The following is a 20,761-nucleotide window of genomic DNA, read 5'->3' on the forward strand; positions in this document are numbered from 1 at the left end:
AACTACACAGGTTCTCAAGCCAAAGGGTGGCAACAGAGCAAGAAGGGCCTGGGAGCAGCAGGGTGTGGGGGGGAGGGGTGGGGCAGAGGCCACACCCAATGGGACAGGGCGAGGGCCTGGCCTCAAGCTGGGCAGGGATCCTGATACTCTTGGACAAAGGAGGCTATTTATGTATTTATTTATTTATGAGACAGAGTCTCGCTCTGTCGCCAGGCTGGGGTGCAGGGGGGCTATCTCAGCTCACTGCAACCTCTGCCTCCCAGGTTCAAGCGATTCTCCTGCCTCAGCCTCCTAAGTAGCTGAGACTACAGGCACGTGCCACCACACCCAGCTAATTTTTGTGTTTTTAGTAGAGATGGGGTTTCACCATGTTGGCCAGGATGGTCTCGATCTCTTGACCTCATGATCCGCCCACCTCGGCCTCCCAAAGAGCTGGGATTATAGGCGTGAACTACCACACCCAGCCTACGAGACTCTTTAAAAACTAATTTTTCTTAAACTAAAAAAGTTATTTAAAAAGGAATATACATTTGTGGTGACAAATTCAAATAACAAGTATTTTAAAAATCTAGATGACAACAAAACTTTAAACCTTGGAATCCCCTGATTTAGCAATTTGGAATCAATAGGAAAGAGTCATTTTCAAATCAAGAAAGATCAGAATTTGGTAACAGACTGGATGAGACTGATAAAGGAAAGAAAAGTGCCCACAGTGACTGTCGGGGTTCCCTGGAAGGGACGGGGATGGGCATACTGTGGTGCTACAGAAGGTGGCAGCAGCAGATCCCAGGGCTCCAGTTGCAGCAGCTCAGACCTGCACTCATGCCAAGGACCCTCACAGACCCTTTCCCTGCAATGATTTCACTGAGTGCAGACTCCAGCAGGTGCGCCCACAGCGCGGCTCTTGCCCTCAGGACCTCTCAGGCAGATGGGGGCAGAGGCACCTCTGTGCTGGGGCCTGTGTTCACTCTTCTGCAAATGGCAGAAGAGTGGCAGGCTGGGAATGAACCTCAGGGCTGTGCATTCCTTAAGCCTGGACCTTTCCACTGTGTCAACATGCCTGCCTCACACAAACAATTCTACGAGCATGGGGTCAGTAGTATTTCATGCATCAGAGGTGTGTGAGAAGCTAATTTTGCCTGGAAGAGAGGTCAGAGCACGCTACAGAGAGGAAGGTGTGCACAGGTGAGGCCTTGAGGGGCTGGGAGGCAGGGAGGGGAGCTGCTTTCCAGGCAAAGCGAACAAAGAGAAGATTTCCACATAAAGATCTGGGCCCTGGCACCTCACTCCTGGCAGCCTGTCTGTAATTCACTCTGGTCACCCCTCTGTGGAGCAGTGTGCCTGCCTCAGTCATCTCTGTTGATGATTTAAGCCTAGCAGCCTTCAGCCACATGTGGCAACTGTGTAAGCGAATACCCAGCTAGCTCCTGGACCACTCAGATGCCCATCAACATGTACGAGGCTGGGGTTACTTCTCCTGGGACCCCAGAAATCCTCAGATTTGCATGCAATGCAAATGGGCATTCGGGGGGGCCTGTGGGTGGTCCCAATTCTGTTCTTGGCAGCGGGAGTGAATAGCAAGCCTGTCGTGGGGAAACTGGCACCTTCACTGGTGGCCACGCTGCTGGGGCTGGGCGTGAAGCTGCCTCCGGCCCTTGGAGAGGAGTGTGAGGGAAGGGAGGCGGCAGTGCTTTTTATACACAGGAGCTGGAGGAGGGTGATGGCAGCTTGGAGGAAGTCATCACTGCCCTGGTAGGGGGGAAATCTGGAAATATTGGGCATGTGGCCCTCCCCTTCCCACCGTAACCCCAAGCTCCTCAGCCCACTTCTTTCCACCAGGCACCTTTGGGCCTCCCTCTAGGTGGAACAGCCAAGTCCTGAGTCTCTCTTTACTCGAAGCTCAAGTGATTCAATTTCTTTTCTCCAACCTTTCCCAAGACTGCAATACCTCTTGGAAAGGATGTGACCAAAAGTGGCTGAGACATACTGGGCAGAGACGCACTACTGATTTATGCAAAACCATTACTCTGGCGGCCGCATCATTCTCCCTTCCCCTTTTCAGCAATCATGTATCCCACTAGCCTGTTTGATTGCCGCTGCTCACAAAGGGGCACCTTCGCTGAACCGTCTGCAATGGCCTCTGGATCTCTCCCCCGAGAGAAGCCGGCTAATTTGGAATGTGGTCGTGCGTATGAATCCGACACAGCCTCAGTCACAATCGGGTGTCCTTTTCTGTAGCTGCTGTTTATGATCACTTTGCTTTGCCTCTCTGGGAGCCATAATTCACCACATACTGGAGATAGCCTGGGTGTTCTTTTCTCCGTGAACCCTGGATAGGATGTACACAAATGTGCTAGCCCCTTCTTGGTGACCAGGCTAATTCCTCAGCTGCTTGGTGGCTGCTGCCTCTCATTAGAGGGATTCCCTAAGCACTATTTGCTTGACAAATTTTCAAGGTTTTTAAAAGCAGAAGCCTTTGTTAATTTTCCCAAGTTGGCCTAAGAGTCCACTGTGAACTGCAGCAGAAATTGGGGAAATTTAATAAATGTTGATCAATGACTCTGCCTTGCTTTCCTGGTTCCTCCTGAGTAATTTCTACAGAATGCTTTCATGCCAACCAATACAAATAGGATTTCTGATCCAAGCTTTCAACTTACAAGTTGAAAAATCTTTATAAAATAGATACCTACCTCTTGATGTCTGTCCATAAGTCAGATGCAAAGCCATGGCTTCTAACTTACACTCCCCTAAAGATCCCCTATTTCCCTTTCACAATGGCTGGTGTGGTGGCATCACATACCCACCCAGCGTTCAGTGACATAACAGATCCTGACGATGGTCACCATTAACATCTCTCTTATGCTCGCCTCAGAGCAGAAGTTAACAGTCCATCTACAGACTGCAGAGATGTTTTGTTTTTGTTCTTTAAAAATGAAGACAAGTGCCCCCAACAAAATATCCCTTTTGATAAACCTTGGTTTTTTATGTGCATCTGAACAGCCCAACACATTGTTTTCAGTTAGGGGCCGGGCATGGTGGCTCACACCTTGTAATCACAGCACTTTGGGAGGCTGAGAGAGGTGGATCACTTGAGGTCAAGAGTTCGAGACCAGCCCGGCCGACATGTCGAAACCTGGTCTCTACTAAAAATACAAAAATTAGCCAGGTGTGGTGGCGGGTGCCTGTAATCCCAGCTGCTCGGGAGGCTAAGACAGGAGAATTGCTTCAACCTGGGAGGCGGAAGCTGTAGTGAGCTGATATCACGCCACTGCACTCCAGCCGGGAGACAGAGCGAGACTCTGTCTCAAAAACAAACAAACAAACAAACACAACAAAAAACAAAACCAGGAATTACTTCATAGGGAGACATTTCCAAATGGCGAGCAACAAATTTTCAGTATTGCTTAGGGTGATAGGATACCCAAATATTTTTGCACTAGGTATGGAGGTAAGTTTCTGGGTGACAATGCTTATATATGGCAACAGCTTTTAAAAAAACTTTACAATATAATTTTCTCATATTCACATAGGCCAGGATATCCACAGATAATTGGAACTCTGATGCTTGGAAGGTTCTGGAAGAAGAGCCTTTCCAATCCCTATCACCCCAGGCAGCCCTGGAATTCCTGCCCTGTTTTTTATGTGTGTACACTCCAGAGTTCCAGGGAGAGAGTTACTTTCTTGTCTTAATGGATTTGGCTATAGAGTGGTAGAGGTATCTTTTAGTTATTTTTTTGAAAAACTAAGAAACAAAAAAAGGGAAGTGTTCTTGTTCGCAGGCTTCTGGGATGCCTGAATCTCCCCACCTGATAGATGTGGCCTCACCAGGGCCCCCTTCCCACACCGGACAGGCACCAAGAGAGCCTGGCCATGGCCCTGCTCTCCCTACAGGGCTGGCCCATGTGTCTCCAGCTGCCTGGGCGGTTCTTCACTTTGTGTGACCAGGCCCCGCATGTACCTTCTGTCTCAAAGGGCTCCAGCTGCATGGAGGCTTCCAGCATCACCCCTCACTGCTGGCACAGCAATGGGACACATCTGAGGGGACCCTCACAAGCTGCTGTCTCCATGCGTCTCACTGCTGGGAGGCTCCTGGGTACTCATCGGCCCAGGTCTGGGGTCACTTTCTCCCAGGCCAGTCAAGGATGGAGAATTATTGTTGCTCCAATACGACAGGTCTAAGGATTATGCAGTGTCTGAAACAACCATATGTGCTCAATGTTGTCCTGCTTTTCCTCTCTTTTTTTCCAATAAAATCTTTCATAACAAACATTTAAATATAAAGAAGCCCACAAAAGGTCTTCTTTTTTTTTTTTGAGACAGAGTCTTGCTCTGTCGCCCAGGCTGGAGTGCAGTGGCACCATCTCGGCTCACTGCAAGCTCCGCCTCCCGGGTTCACGCCATTCTCCTGCCTCAGCCTCCCGAGTAGCTGGGACTACAGGCACCCGCCACTGCGCCCGGCTAATTTTTAAATTTTTAAAGTAGAGACGGGGTTTCACCGTGTTAACCAGGATGGTCTCTATCTGACCTCGTGATCCGCCCGCCTCGGCCTCCCGCAGTGCTGGGATTACAGGTGTGAGCCACCGTGCCCGGCCTACAAGGTCTTCTTTTATAATTATGAAACTAAATATTTTTCTGCCTTTTTTTCCTGTCTCACTGGGAAGGAAGCTTTAAGATCTAGTTCACTCTCCTTATTTCAAAGGCAAGTGTCCTGAGAGGCAGGGAGGTAAAATGACACTGGGGCCACACAGCTGGCTGGAGGTGAAGCTGGCACCAGTGCCGAGGCCCCCTTCCTTCCTTCCACTCACTGCTCGCTCCCCTCAGTGCATCCTCCGCCTCCCTGCCTGCCCAGTGCTGGAGCCAGCACTAGAGCCTCTGTACCCCTTTCTTCTTAGCCTGGCTCTTCTGAGGCACCTGGCTTTGATCATTATCTGCAGGTATAATCCTTAAATCCAAGTTTTTGTTTGGATGGCTCAGCTTTCACTGCCTCTCCCCCAGCCTATATTTTTGTGCAACTGAATGCTTCCAGACTCTCTCATAGCCATCAGAGCTCTGCCATTCTCCAAGGGCATGGCAGTCACAGCCTTGATGCCATCTTCAGTTATTCCTTCATCTGGCTTCAGGCTGTCACAAGTGATTCCTGAGAGCTCATTCCCCTTGGAATCCTGCACCAATGCTCTGGCCCATGGTCTGATTTATGGAGGGGTTACTGTGTGCCAGGCACTGGGCTGGGTGCTGAGGACACAAAGATGCTACAACACAGTCTGCTCTCAAGAACTGCAGTGTGGTGGGGAGCCAGTCAGAGCCTCCTGCTAGGACTATCAGGCAGATTCACAGGTGCCAGGCTGCCCGCTGGGCTTGACTATCCCGGCTGTCCCTGCACTGCCTCCTCTCTGGCCCAGTACCTGGCATACACCATACAGGGCCTCCGTGCTGCCATCTGAAACCTAAGTTTGTTTCCATTATTTCTATTCCCAAGCAGGTTTTCTTTGTGGGCATCCATTTCCAGTTGCTGGGACATGAAGCCCCTGGAGGGCCAGGTTCTCTCCCACACAGAAGTGGAGTCTGAAGGCTGGAACTGGTGCTCTCTGCGGACCAGGAGCTTTTGCAAGGAGAGGCCTGCCTCTCCATTTGCTCTCTCTGTGCTCTGCCACAGAGCACAGAGAGCGCCCACTGGGGGTTCTGGCCCTGGGGCCAGCATGTGACTGCTTTGAGGTGCTTCTGGGCTGAGACGATGGTCCTCTGGAGGATGCTGCCGGGGAAGTCCTCCGGGGGCCACAGAGAGTGGAATCAGACCTGGGGCAGGGGGACCTTGGAAATAATTATCACCACACCAGGAAGGAGCATTTGTTTCATTTTTTTTTTAAGAGTCTGTTTCCCTGTTTTGTTTTTTTCCACTAGAGCCACATGTTGCTATGGGAACGAGGGTGGCATGGGAGCCCAGAGCCACTCACTGGTCTGACCAAAGCCTGTAAATAAATTCTGCCTCACTCCAGGCCCTGAGCCGAGTGGTCCTGGAGGGCAGCTCAAGCAGCCACCTGCAGACTTTCTGTCCTGCTGCTGTCGGCTCATGCAGATGCTCCTCTGACACGCTCGTGGGCTGATCACTCTCCTTGGAATAAAGAGCAGCGAGCCTGCAGAGTGCTCTGCATCCTCCCACCCTCCCAGGTCCTCTAAGACATAAACTCATCCATGGCTCCCAAACTCCAAGGGCCAGGATCACTCGATCCGTTTTACAGATCAGGACTCACCCTCCTCCTTCAGGGCTGGCTGCTGTTTTCATTCACTGATGTCTCTACCATCAATCAGGTACAGCCATTTGAAATCTCACCCAGAGTTAAGGGGCTTTTTAATGGGGATTCATTTATACCAGGTGGTGAAGCTGCCATCCCCTTAAGGAAGGGTCCTGCCTCAGTTTCTCCCCAAGATCTAGCACAAACTGGTGTACACAGCATGCTCAGAGCCACCTGCTTATCAATGCCTGACTCATAGAGTTCTGGGCCAGGGTGCAGCTGGGCTCATTTTGCACATTGCCATCTATTATGCCTTTGTGGGAGACGCAGTGGCCTCGATGTTACAGCCAGACTGCCTGGATTCACATTCTGATTCTGCCACTCAAGACGGGGGTGATCTCGTACAAATTAGTTAACGTCTCTCAGCCTCAGTTGCCTCTAAACTTTTTACTGCCAAAACTGTATGCTATACGGCACAGTTTTCCCATAGAAATACCATGTGGGACAAGAAACAGTGGTGCCTCCCCCTCACTGAGGAAACCCCAATTCTGGCTCAGATAAGATTCGTCCCCTTGCTTTCTTTTTCTTAGCAGTTTTACCACTTGTGTATGCATGAATGTTGTAGTGAAGCTTTGCCTGCTTTTGAAGTTTCCATGAATGTAATCCTAGCATACGTATTCTTTGGTGTCTGGCTTCTGTCCTTCAACACGCTGTTATGTTCATCCACCTACAGTCCCTGCAGCCCGTTGTATGAGATGCTGTGCTTTGCTTACCCATCCTCTGTGGATGGACGCTTGTGGTGTCCCGTTGGGTTTAGGATGAACAAGGCTGCGGTGACAGCATCCTCATTCTTGCCTCCTAAACTGGTACAAGAGCTTCGTTGGAGAATACACATAGGAGTGGAAGTGAATGCTCAGCCATAGGGTGAATGTGTGCACAAGCTCCTTTAGGACAAAACACCAAACTCTTCTCCAGAGTGACAGGGTCAGTCCATCTGCCCACAGCACTGGAGGAGAACTGCCCACTGCTCCACAATTTTGCCAACACTTAGTATTGAGTTTCCTCATCTTTAAAATGAGGGTGAGAGTGGAACCTACTTCATATACGAGGATTAAATCATGTAATAAATATAAAGGGCTGGAAGATAACCTGGCACACAGTAAGTGCTCAGCAAATACTAGCTACTATTATTGTAATTAATAATAATGATTATTATTATAAGGGTCCTAAGCTAGGAGATACTGAGATATCTGGTGCACATACTTTTCCATTTACAAATGTTTCTGGTTTAAGAAAATCCTCCATATGACTATAGAAACTCTGTATTGGAATGCCACGGCCTCTTGATAATGAAAAGTTGGTTTACTACATCTTTTCCTTTATTGCTTTCTTTGATTGACTGACTGGGAGAGGGAGCGATGGGTGTACAGATGAGATCACTCACCCATTCATTCAACTAACAGGTCCTCTATGCTTACATGTGCCAGGTACCATGCTAGATGCCAGGGATACAAAGATGAATACGACACAGCCTCTCTCCTCACTATATAAATTCAATAAGTAAAATGGAACCTGAGAGTTGCCTAAAGCCTGTCAATACCATCCTCAGTCTCTGCTATTGACTTGGTAAAAGCTTTCATGTAGGTTCTTGTGAGCAGAAACCCTGTCTTTCTGAATACACTGCAGAGAGTTTCCTTTTCCTACAGTCCTTTGTAACCCTCAAGACTGCTTGTGGGCCCCTGAGCTCCCTGCATACTGAAAAAAATCACTCCAGAACTTTCAAACGCACGTTTTTATAAAAGCCATAAAAAGAAACAGGCATAACTTCTGTCTCTTGAACATCACTGATTTTCATGGGCGTACAGAATTGATCTTATTTACTCCCAGCTGGGTTTATTTAAGGATGTAGGTGTGTGCCTTTGTTATTTGCTCAGATAATTAATCACATGAAATGGAAGGGTTTCTGGGAGACCCTGCACATCCGAACCAGTGTGGTTCTGAGCACAGTTTTTGGGGCTGAAACTAAAGACTCCCTCGACATTTGTAACGTTATTGACAAGGTCCAGTTTATTTTAGACATGAGAGACTTAGAAGAGGAGCAATGTCTGTCTCCTCAGCGGCTCAGAGCCGATGAGCATTGAAGGCAGGTGAGCGACCACACAGGAATGACCACGAGCTTGCTAAGCTGGCAGCTGAGACCACCATAAAGTGACTGAGGAAATGGTCAAGAAGGACCTCCTTGGCCACAGGCAGAGGGGACAATCAGATGCATGGAAACAATGGAAGCAGAGGGTGGATGTGCTGAAAGACACACCGACATCTGTCTGCCATCTAGTGCTGAGCATGGGAGGAAGACAAAGGAGTCGGGGGAAGCATTTGAGGGTAAAGAAAAGACACGCGTGAGCACCGGGCCAAGCACAGGGGAGCTTCCAGAGCTAGGCGAGCAGGGAGCAGAGGATGACAGAAGCACACACTGGGGGGGAGTGAAAGTGGAGTGTGCTGAGTTCAGAGAAATGATAAGGATGATGCTGAGTACACAAGGAACAGGGGTCAGAGAAGGAAGTGGTGGAGTCTTTAAGTGGTAAGCATTGGGGGGATTTATTGACAGAAGTCGTAAACATAGCTAAAAAATTAAATGAATTCGTTGCTGCAGTGCTCACAAAGGAAGATGAGAGACAGATGCCAGCAGCAGACGTACACTTCCCAGAGGAGAGGGATGGAATGCCGCAGGAAATCAGAAGCGTGCCAGAGCAGGTGATCAAGAAATCTACACTCACAGACTGCCGAGGCCGCTGTCGCCTGAGAGCTGGATGGATGGGAGGGAAGCGGGGAAAATTAGCATGCAGCAGACGGAGGCTGAGCCTCTGGATGCAGGAAGACCTGGCCGACTGGAGCAAGACAGATACACACCTACAGCAGGCAAGAAATCCCAGTCCGCCTTAGCTCAGTCAGGCCAGCCTGGGGGGCCTGCTTCCACGCACTGCCTGCTATCCGCCTTCTCCTACTCCAGCAGCTGCCGGGGGTGTGTGGAGTTCGGGGCAGTTTCCATGGTCCCTGTTGCAGAGCTATCAACCCACTGAGCTCCTGCCCCCAAGAATGACTTCAGGTCTCTCTAAACAGCCGGCTGCTCTGCTAGCTGCTACTTACACCCTGTCCAGGCCACTTCCCACCTTTTGCCAAACTGCCCAGCCACCATCTTCTCTTGAATGCTCTTCCATAGGAGCCTCCATGCTGCGCTTCCCCACCAGTCCCTGCTCTGCCCGCCTCTCTCTTGATGGGGGAAGCACCTGCAGAAGACAGGCCTACCTGGGCCATTCGGCAAAGCGTGTGTTCACGCAGATTTCCCTTTATTGTACACACACAGACAGACCTTTCCATGCCATAGACCAACTCCATCGATAGTTTTTGAAGCTAGCACAAAGTCTCTGGGTTCACAAACACTGAGTAGCTAAAGGGAAACAGAGTGTTTTCTCTGGCTCTGACTAAAACGAAGGCCACTGTTACAGACTGATGCTTGTGTCCCTTCCAAATTCCTCTGTGGAAGCCCTAACCCCTAATGGAATGGGATTAGAGGAAGTGATCAGGTTCAGCAGAGGTCATGAGGGTGGAAACCCCGTGATGGGATTGGTGTCCTTATAGGAAAAGAGACTGAGCGCTCATGCCTGCGCCCTCTGTCACTCTCTCTCGCGAAAGTGCACACACCAAAGAAGGCCGTCTGAGGACAGAATCCAGAAGACGGCCCTCACCAAGAACCAGAGTCTACTGGCACCCTGACCTCAGACTCTCAGCCTCTGGGACTGTGAGAAATCAATGTGTTACTTTAGCCAACGGAATAGCCAGCTGAGACAGCTGCTGATGTTACTTAGCAAACAAGCAGGGACAGACGGAGAAAACCCTGCGTCCTCTGCCCTCCAGGCCACGCTCCATAGTGAGAGAGGTACCCTGACCCCTGTTTTTGATGGCACAGTTCTGGCTCCCATGGGACTGTGAATCAGGGTGGTGCCGCACTCTCATCTCCAGCCTCCTGTCCTATGCTGCGGCCCTCCCCAGCTCCACGAAGTGCTCCTGTCCATGCGGTCATATCCTCTAGAGCTGTCTCTCCCAGGAATCCTGCCTGACCCAAGTCATCCTCCTTCCCTGATGTGACCCCTGTCCCTCACGCCTCTGAACTCTGCCATACTGGCTTACACATATTTCCATTATTCTTTAAGATAGGTGTTACGACATTTTTCAAATAATGTCCCAGAACCCAGTATGCTGCAGTAAAGAACATTCTCTGAGGGTTTGCTGTATTCTTGATGCCTGATAAAGTTCAGCTTTATTGTACATTTTTTGTTTTTTGAGTCAGGGTCTCACTCTGTTGCCCAGGGCTGGAGTGCAGTGGTATAATCATAGCTCACTGCAGCCTCGAACTCCTAGGCTCAAGCGATCCTCCTGCCTCAGCCTCCTGGGTAACTGGGACTATATAGGTGCACACCACCATGTCTGCTAATTGGTTTTCTTTCTTTCTTTCTTTCTTTTTTATTGAGATGGAGCCTCGTTCTGTTGCCAAGGCTGGAGTGCAGTGGCACGACCTTGGCTCACTGCAACCTCGGCCTCCTGAGTTTAAGTGATCCTCTTGCCTCAGCCTCCCAGGTAGCTGGGATTACAGGCACATACCACCATGTCCAGCTGATTTTTGTATTTTTAGCACAGACGGGGTTTTACCATGTTAGCCAGGCTGGTCCCGAACTTCTGACCTCAAGTGATCCACCTGCCTTGGCCTTCCAAAGTGCTGGGATTACAGGCGTGAGCCACCAGGCCCAGCCATTTTTTTTTTTTTTTTAAAGTAGAGACAAGGTCTCACTGTGTTTCCCATGTTGGTCTTGAACTCCTGGGCTCAAGCAAACCTGTGGCCTCAGCCTCCCAAAGTGTTGTGATTACAGGCATGAGCCAATGCACCTGGCTTACTGTGCCTTTTTTTGTGCTCTGAGAATGAGATCCTGTTCATTATTTATTTTATGACTTAAGATGATTCCTGGCCCAGCGTGGTGGCTCACGCCTGTAATCCTAGCACTCTGGGAGGCTGAGGCAGGTGGATCACCTGAGGTCAGGAGTTCGAGACCAGGCTGGCCAACATGGTGAAACTTGTCTCTACTAAAAAAAATTACAAAAATTGGCTGGGCTTGGTGGCGGGCACCTATAATCCCAGCTAATTGGGAGGCTGAGGCAGAAGAATCACTTGAACGCAGGGGGCAGAAGTTGCAGTGAGCTGAGATTGTGCCACTGCACTCCAGCCTGGGTGACAGAGTGAGACTCTGTCTGAAAAAAAAAAAAAAAAAAAAAAAAAGATGTTTCCCAGTTGGCAACATTACTTTGAGGCTTTTTTCCCCTGATCATTAACTGATTCAAAAAGACAACTGAGCAAGTTATTCACTAGCCAAATGGGATGGATCACAAGTTAACCAGTGACCTACTATCCAACCCATTTAAAATGGCTGGTCCAATCTCCACCAAAGTGGTTGGGGCCCCTTGCACAGAGATTTTTGGGAAACTCATCATGAAAGAGAGGTCTTACACTCCAACTTCAGAGCTCTGTAATGGGAAATCATTCTTCATCTAGAATAGATTTGAAAAAAAGTCCAAGATTCTTTTCTTCTTCCTTGGTCACTGAGGTAACGGGGCGGGGACCTAGGGCAGCCCTAGAAGAAGGCCCCGGGCAGACTTGCCTTGCTGATTCTTAGCTTTTCCTGACTTGACAGTTCCTTCTGTTATAATACAAAATTTCAGAATTCCATTTGGGAATTAAAAAAAAAAAACTGGTCTAAAATTTTTGGGGGGATGCAGTGTATAAAAAGTAAGAACTGCAAATGAAAAACAGTTAATTCAATTTCAATATGTTACTATGTAAAAATTTCAATTGTTTATGACCTGGTGTTTATAATTCTTGAATTTTTCTTTAGAAAACATCTGTTGGTTTACTTTTATAGTTTTCAGATTTGTTTTGAAATAAAGAGGCAAGAGGAAAAGTTCCAGGTTTCTGTTTACCAGTTCCTGTCTGCAAGAAACACATTGTAGATGTGGACCATTTTTATTCTAAATAAATAAAAAGCCAAAATGAATTTAAATTATCACAATATTTTCACATTTAAAAATGCTTTTTGAAGTACCAGAAACACCTTGATGTGTTCTGGGAAATTTTAATTCCATAAAGACAACGCACGAATCCCAGGCACAGGGCCCATTTGCTGGATGGAAACGAGGAGCACTGTGTTCATAAAGCAGTAAAAAACCTTTCTGCTTTCATCTACGGTCTCTCTCTCAAGCTGTCACGCTGGTTATTATTTGCTACTTAATGTTGTGCTCCCTCGGGCACAGAGACACCCCACCCCCACCGCCCTGCCGGCCAGTGTAGCCCCTCACAGGCACCCAGGGCACTATCCTGTGACTTGAGCTCAGGACTCACACCAGACTCTGGCCCCGTCCATCCCTGTGCCAGGGCCCCTGTTGGGGGTAGAGAGGGCAGTGATCATGGGTGAGAGGAGGGGGGCAGGCCAAGCAGAACCCAGGCATCCTGGCTCAGGGAGTGGGTGGCTGAGAGCTCATGGCAGGAAGGTGGGAAGGGGCAGGAGGCGGGATTGCGTGTGGGCTGAGGCTCCAAGGTCCTGGTGTGTGTTCCGCTGTGCCATGGAGCTTCATTTATAAAACACAATTCAAAGGTAAAAAGACCCTAAGCATTTCAAGATGGTGCCACAGAGCATTCACCCTCAAGCACTGGGTCCCATGTGACTGTCCTGGTGGCACACCATAGAGCCAGTCCTGCATAAATCCGAGAAAGATCACGGAAAGGTAAAATTGCAGCAATGTTGCTACTTTTATGTTTCTCATCTACCTGTTGCATTTCGACCCATCAGTCCTATGCTGCCTCTCTTAAACCACAGGTTCTTCGGAGGCACATGCTTGACACAGTGTGACTACAAAACAGCAAGGGAGTGATAAGTCAGCAGCACGGCCGCCTGCTAGACGCCATGCTCAGAGGGGCAAGGAACCTCATACAATCGCTGTCATTTGGGAGGGCTGAGGACTCAGAGACAAGGGATGGGGTGTTTGACCTCTCAAGGCCTCTGTGGTTGGCCGATTCCACAGAGAGCTGTAGGAATTAGCAAAACGATAGGAGCTGGCTTTCATTTGCTAATGAAGAGATATCCAAAAATGATAATGATATCCCCAATGTGCAATTGCAGGACTTTCTCCACACCAAGCTGTCTGAATAGCAGGCCATTAGCAGGCAGAACAAACAATTCCACTTAACTCAGGATGTAGCATTTACCTGTACATCATGAAATCTCATGGCACCTCTCATGAAAAGAGACCCTTACCTCATTTGCTGTGTTGTGTGTCCCAACGATACGGATGAAGGAGGCAGGCTGCCTTTCAAAAGTTACTGACTGCCAGGACCTGTGAGAGGAAACAACCATTTGCCTGATCAGATGGTACAGTTAACTCTCTGACAGTGTGGCTGATGGAGTCATGCCCACTGAGGAGGGAGGGCTTCCTGTCCTCGGAGACCCGCACTATAGGCGGGGCAGGGAGCAGGGCTGCACCTAATGTATGGCTGAGAGAGGCAGGACAAACACAGTGTCCCTATTCAGGAGCTTACAGTCCCATCACAGAAGGCACTCCTCCCCATCTCTGAATGTCACTTAGGGTTCTTACAAAGCCCTCCATAAACAAGCACAAAGGGCAGACCAAGCTCATTACAACAAGGGGTCGGGGGAGGGGGGAGGGATGGCATTGGGAGATATACCTAATGTTAGGTGACAAGTTGATAGGTGCAGCATGGCACATGTATGCATATGTGACAGGCCTGCACGTTGTGCACATGTACTCTAGAACTTGGAGCATAATAAAAAAAAAAAAAAGTGCGGACAAATAGATGTAATCATGGTGGCAGGAGTTCATAAATACATTTCCCCATCTATAAAATGGGGCCATGACGGGGCCTACCCCAGGGCGGTTGGCAGAATGACCTCAGTCATTCATCAGATGCACAGCCGAGGGTAGCAGTTACTCAGCACGGCAGGCTGCTGGGAGGAGGAGAGTTCTGAAGAGGGCAGGGATGTGGGAGGGCTGCAGAGTTCCAGCACTTGGGTTGGGGCAGTGGGGGTCCTGCACTACCCTCTGACCCCACCATGTGAGCGATGGCACATGGGGGTTGTGGCAAGTTCTCCACAGGTCTCTACCCGCTCCATTCCTGCTTCCAAAACGCTGCCCCCAACACCATCTATTCTCAAGACTGGCCTGACTCTGTCTGGGTGGTTTCAAAAGCATCCCCGATATTTTCAAGGCAATTCCTCATTGATCAGCATGGGCCTGGCCAGCTCATTTAAGACTCAGCAGAGCAGGCCCTGAACAGACCCTGAGAGGAGGAGTTCTGCTCTTGGTTGAACGCTCAGCAGCTCATCAGAATGCACTGGAGGAGTGCATGGCACCCACGACTGTAAACTCCAATAATATTTTCTGTAATAAATGTGAGGAGTTCACAGTTGTTGCCATCCCTCCTCTGCTCTCACAGTGGAAATGCCAGCTGCTGGGAAGCTGTTTCCTGTAATTGTCTAATTACCAAGTAATGTTAGCAAAGAAAATATATATGTATTTGCAGTTTGTTTTTCCCCCTTTGGTTTCAGGTGTTCCATCTTCCCTCTCACTATGAACCTCCCACTGAGATTGATTCACTGCCACCTGGACACCAGTCCCCTTAAGGTCATTAAAAAGTCATTACCATCTTGTGTGCAAAGTCTGTGACCCTGAAACCAGTGTTCTGGAAACAGAGTAAGAAAAATCACTGTCTCCGTAAAAATGCTCTTATTCATACATGAAGGTGACGCCACCTGACCATGTGCAGGGCTTGTGCTGGTGGCCTATTTTCTCAGTGGGCGACTGCTGTCCTCCCAGGCCCCCAGCTCTCTTGGGGTGTTTGCTAGATGGCATGCAGCCCGTGGGCTGGCAGGGGGGCCTGCAAGGCCCTGTGGGGTTTCCACAGGCCTAGCTGTCTCTTGCGAGCCAAGCAGTGGAACTGACCACACACTCACGTCCTTCCTCCAGCAGGTGAGGGGAAGTGAGGGGAGCAGCGCCTGGCCAAGCTTCACACTGTTCGGGACATCAGAGTCCCATCCCTGTCCCTAAAGGAAGCTAAAGAGTACACTAAAGCTGGCCCACTGGCTGCTTCTCAGCCCACGCCTCCAGAAAAAGAAAAAGAAATAGGATGAGTGACAGTAGCTGGTGACAGCTATTAGGTTCAAGTCAGTTTCACAAAAAGGACTGGCATGGGGAGGCGGTGGGAGTGGAAGAAACTGAGCAAAGAGTTTGTTCTTCTCAGCCTTCTAGCTCGATGCCTGTCAAATATCCAAGTGATTCTGGACAGTTAGAAGCTCTTAGTCCTCAACAAAATGCATGTGGCTCTGAGAGTGAAGGCAGGCCCAGAATCACGGCCATGTGGTCCCACGCACTCCTCCCTCCATGATGTAGAGGAAGTTCAAGGAGCCCAGGCAGTGAGGTCTCGCTGGGAGCCGTCCTGAGCAGAGCCAGCCTGAACCTGGGTCTCCCTCCTCTCTCTCCCTTGCTGCTCCTTTTGCCTCCACTCCCCTCTCCCTACGTCAGGCTTAGGGCTCTGGGCTCTGGGCTCTGGCCTCACTGCCCTTGCTTCTGCTTGGGGAGGCAGGGGAGGCAGGGCTGGCAGGGCTGGCAGGGCAGCAGTCTGAGCGGGAGGGAACATTTGAGGAGTAATAAGATCAGAAGGTCTCAATTTAATACCAATCCTCCATTACACTGCATTAATATCTAATCTCACTGGACTTCAGCCTGAGAGTTGAATATATGATTTCATTTTCAGCAGGGCCGGATAGCAATTCTAAACCAAAGTATCAGTAGTAAGGGAAGTTGGTTAGGACGAGGAAATGAGCATCTGTCTCCCCCCATCAGATTCCATTTCCCCTGAACTTTTTCAGAATAACTTGCCATGCTGCTTGAAGGGGAAATGACAAGGTGGCACCGGAGTGGTCACCACCATGACTGTGCCACATTTGCAATCACTGTGAAACCTCAAAGGAGCTGCCTTGGCTGAGATTTCACAGGGCCAGAAAACCACCAGCATTGTTTAGTCAATGCAAAAGCTTGACTGCCATGTTTATTGGGCTTTATTGATAGCTGCATAAATATTCCAACTCACCAGGTACCCAGAATCTCTTCTCTAGTAGGCAAAACTTCCAGGAAAGACAACAGACCGCTAGAGGCATGGCAGCCCGCCCAGTTCAGAGCCAGGGCTGGGCCCTGAGAGGAAGGTGTTTGAACAGGAGCAATGAATTGTCAAAAAATAAATATGGTCTTAATAAAAACAAAAAAGCTTAATGAGAACAAAAAAACCCACGCAGGATTGATGTCCCAACCCCATACTGGCTCTGACTGGATGAACCGTTACCCTCTCCGGAATGCTGACAGAAATAACACCGGTCACCTGCTCACAGAAACGCGTCTAGAATGAGGTCCCAATTATGTCCAATTTAAATATGTATCTATACACATAGGTATTATTTTTAAATTTTTAATTATTTTTTATTTAATAAAAATTTTAAACTTATTTACTTTTTAAATTATTTTTTGTTTATTCTTTCCCATGCACACATGTGCAGAACTATACACATATGTATTAAAACATAGATGTCTATAAGAATGTTTGCCAAAATGTTGGTCCAGATTTTAGCTTTGGATGGAAGAATTTCAAGAGCCATTTAGTTTACTTTGGTGCTTTTCTGTACTGTTTGAACTTGGTAGAATGTATAATACACATAAGCATTAAACAAAGTACCTATCTTGCCTATTGTCTAAGGATTTAATAATACAGATCACATGGCATGGAGCCAGTGAGAATGCCAGCACTGTATTATTATGCCAAGTATTCCAGTGGAGAGGATCATGGGTGACAGTCAAGACAGCAGGCTTTACTCCTGGTCTTTCAGTACTAGGGGCAATGTGGCACAGGGGTGGAGAGCATGGGCTCTGTACCCTGCCTGCCAGTGTTTGAATCTTTATTTTGTGCTTTTAACAGCTCTAGGACCTTAAGCAAGTTGCTTAGCCTCTCTAGGCTGCAGTCTCTTCATCTGTAAAATGGGAATAATAGGAATAACTATCTAAACTATTTTGGTAAAGATTAAATACATTAACAAATGTAAAACATCTAGAAAAGTATTGGCATATATTAAATACTACAAAAATTAGTTGATAGTGTTATTACCACTATAATTACATTCAACCAGTGAGTCTGGACAAGATACACTGTTCCTGGGCCTCATCTGTGAGCTGTCAAGTTTGACAGTGTATGATTCAATGATTACCACAGAGGTTCCTGGGACACCCAAGGTGACTCCCATCAGCACCCATGTCTTGGAGGCAGACAAGCAGCTGGACTTTGGAAGAATTAAATAAGTATGTTTTGAATACATTCTTGCGCATGGCACCTGCTGGGTGTTACGGAGGACACGTGCAAGATGTAGTGCCCCTTCCTTAAGAAGTGTGTAATCTCACCAGGGAGATTAGCTCTCCTTCCACAAACTCATTAGAGAATAAATGCTGACAGTACAGTGGTCCCAACTTATAAACAGGTGATGTTCCAAAACTTGCCTTGTAGTTGGTTGATTGATGCTTGGAAACAATTTTTCCATAGAAATAAAGCTATAAATTTTGAGAGGGTGCCCAGACCCACCCACAAAACTCAATTTAACCCATAATGAAGCTAAAATACTATGTATATGTGAAAGAGGAAAAAAAGAGATATTGTTGCCAGAGTAGTAATTAAGCAAGCCAGAAAAACAAGGGATTTAAAACAATCTTTCTAAAGCTGCTGCTTGAGGAATGAGGATTAAATTCTGTAATGCAAATGAAATCATGGGGATGTAGCTGGAACATGGTAGGCGGTCTGTTAATAAGGAAAGTTAAAATAACGGGCCAGGTTTGTCATCCTAAAAGACTTTCCCATCCACAGACCACTGTCTGGTTTACAAAGTATCTCAGAGTCGTGATCTATCTCATTTGGTTCCTGACACAATCATTTGGGTAGGCAGCCAGGCAATCTGAATCTCATTTCAGAGGCGAGGAAACTGAGGCAAAGAAAAGAGAAGTAATCTGTGCGACATCCTAGAGCTGTCAGGATAGAGTTAGCAACAGAAGCCAGATTTAATGACTGTGAGCTTAGTTTCTTTCCACCAAAGGGCAAGATGAAGACCTTTCAAATAATTTAGAGGCCAAGGCACTGACTAGTCACTGTCCCCTGGGTTTTATTTTCCTGGCTCCCAGAATATTATTGACACCTCATTTATGTGTCTGTGTCATGACTCCGGGGCCAGAAATCACAGTGGCCAGAACCATATGGATCATACACACGAGTGGATCATAAGGTGGCCTCAGGTAAGTGACCATCCGCTAAAGTCTCCGTTTCCCGTGTGAAGTAGGGGTGATAACAGTACTTACCATTTGGGGCTGTGAGGACTCAAGGAGAAAACACAAAGAGCATGGCACATGATGAAAGCAAATTAACTGTTGGCTATTACTCTCACATCTTTACATTCACACATATGGCAAACTGGAAAGAAAAGAGGCTCAGCAGGTGCTCTATGAAAAGATCAGTATGGAAAAAGATCTGAAACAGAAGGCTTGCTCAAAAGCCAGTTAGAGGACAATATGTACAATATGAGATTACACACACTAAACTGCATGCATGACTCAGGAAAACATACAGGTCTGTAAAATAGTGTGAAATATTCTGGAAGGATAGATGCTAAATTCTTGACAGTGAATGTTCGCTGAGGAGAGGGCGAGGACTGGGACTGCTGATGGGGAACAAAGGAGATTTCAACATTAACTAGAATATTTCATTTCTTTGATTAAAATAAAAAAGACTTGAAGTATATGCAAAAAATATTAAATATGGTCAATTCTGGGGATAAGTATGTGAGCAAACGTTATATTATTTTTATTATCTTATGTATTTTAAACAGTTCTTGAAATAAATAAAAAGAAAGAGACAGAAGAGGAGAAAGGGATTAAAACAATGTCTGTGTTCAGGTGGGCAGGAATTTGCTGGAGATGGAATTCGCTAAACTACAAATATAAAAATTGTGGGGGGGAAGTGGAGTTGGTCCTGCAGTAGCAGTGTGGATCTGGCAGGTGGCGCTGCTGGCTCCAGCCAGCTGTGTCACCATCGGAAAGAAGCAGAGGACAAGAGGGCCACGGCGTGGAGGAATGTACGGTCGCCATCAGCAAGGGAGGGTAAGGACACTGCACAGGCCCATAAGTGACGAGAGAAAGGGTGACCGTAGTGCTCAGCAGAGAGCAGCTCTCTGTCCTGAGCCTTGTTCTGCCTTCTCTGGGGACTCAGGATCCTGTGGCAAGGGTGAGGATGCCTAGTCTTGAATGTGGAAAATTATGTGACTCTACCGCACATGCTATAAAGAGAAAGCACATATGAGGACTTTTCTGCAGCAGACCTGTTGAACAATGGGGAGACAGAGACAGGAAAGTATTTGGCTAGGGCCAGACTGGCAAGTAAACACAGCAAACTCAACACATGGCACAGAATGCATTCTCTCCACTAAAATGGCACTAAAGAAATATATGTTTCCCATCAAATATATGTGTTATATATTGATTAATTAATACATGCAGACACATGCATGACCACAAAACAAAGAGGAAGAATGAGGAGGTGTGACCATCTCTCTGCATTGGCCCCTCAGAGAGGAAGGCACACAGAAAGCAAGTGGAATCACACCACAGAACCCTAGAAAGGCTCAGATCCTCAAGTCACCAGCTACCTTTGAAGGTGGAGGTGTGCAGGGGGCTGAACCAGGAAGACTGGTTCAAAGAAGGAAAAAGGACCAGGTGCACTCCTCAAATCCCTTCCCCTCCTTCCTGCATAGTGGGGACAACCATCCCTTCACCTTGACAGGAGACACACATTTCCCTCTGGAGACCATGAACAGAGAAGATCTGAACTCCAGGGACCTAGGCACAGCAGAGGGTAGAATCCTGTAGCAGCTGAGAGCAAAGGAGTTACATGGAAGTCACATCCCGGATGGTGAGAGCCCCCAGTTCCCTTCCCTCCCTTGGCTTTCAGGCCACTGTGATACAGTCTTAAACCCCAGGCAGGAGACTGGAGAGTCCCTTTCGGGTCCCTTCGGGACCAGCCCAAGAGGAAAGGGCTACAGATACTGAACGACCTTCCGTCTCTCTGTCCCTCTCTCCTTTCTTCCATAAATACCGATCAAGTCCTTACTATGGAATAAGCCCATTTTTAGACCCTGAGGATATAGCATACAACAAAGTTCCTGCCCTCCAAGAGCTTATGTTCTAATGGGAAGGAGACAGAAAAAAACCAAATTTATCAGCGTTAAAAAGGGGCTATGGAGAAACACAAAACAGTGTTAAGCAGACTTGGAGGAACACATTGCTTTAGTTAACATATTTAGGGAAGGTCTCTTTGGTAAGGTGACAAATGAGCT

At 47.9% G+C, this 20,761-nt stretch overlaps 1 protein-coding gene across 7 annotated transcripts in view; it reads right to left on the minus strand.

The window, feature by feature from the left end:
- The window catches only part of BTBD9 (BTB domain containing 9), a 470,458-nt gene that overhangs the window by 10,097 nt on the left and 439,600 nt on the right, over positions 1-20,761 (minus strand). For 4 of the 7 annotated variants that reach the window (XR_010126703.1, XM_054492585.2, XM_054492586.2 and 1 more), the window contains one exon: positions 13,589-13,667. The exons of the other annotated variants lie outside the window; for them this stretch is intronic. Coding sequence is in view for 3 of the 4 variants with exons in the window: in XM_054492585.2 (XP_054348560.1) it covers positions 13,589-13,667 (79 nt within the window). In the remaining variant the exon portion in view is untranslated. The remainder of the gene's footprint in view (positions 1-13,588; positions 13,668-20,761) is intronic. 7 annotated transcript variants of the gene reach the window in all.

The sequence above is a fragment of the Pongo pygmaeus genome, chromosome 5 (assembly GCF_028885625.2).
Source record: "Pongo pygmaeus isolate AG05252 chromosome 5, NHGRI_mPonPyg2-v2.0_pri, whole genome shotgun sequence".
NCBI lineage: Eukaryota > Metazoa > Chordata > Mammalia > Primates > Hominidae > Pongo > Pongo pygmaeus.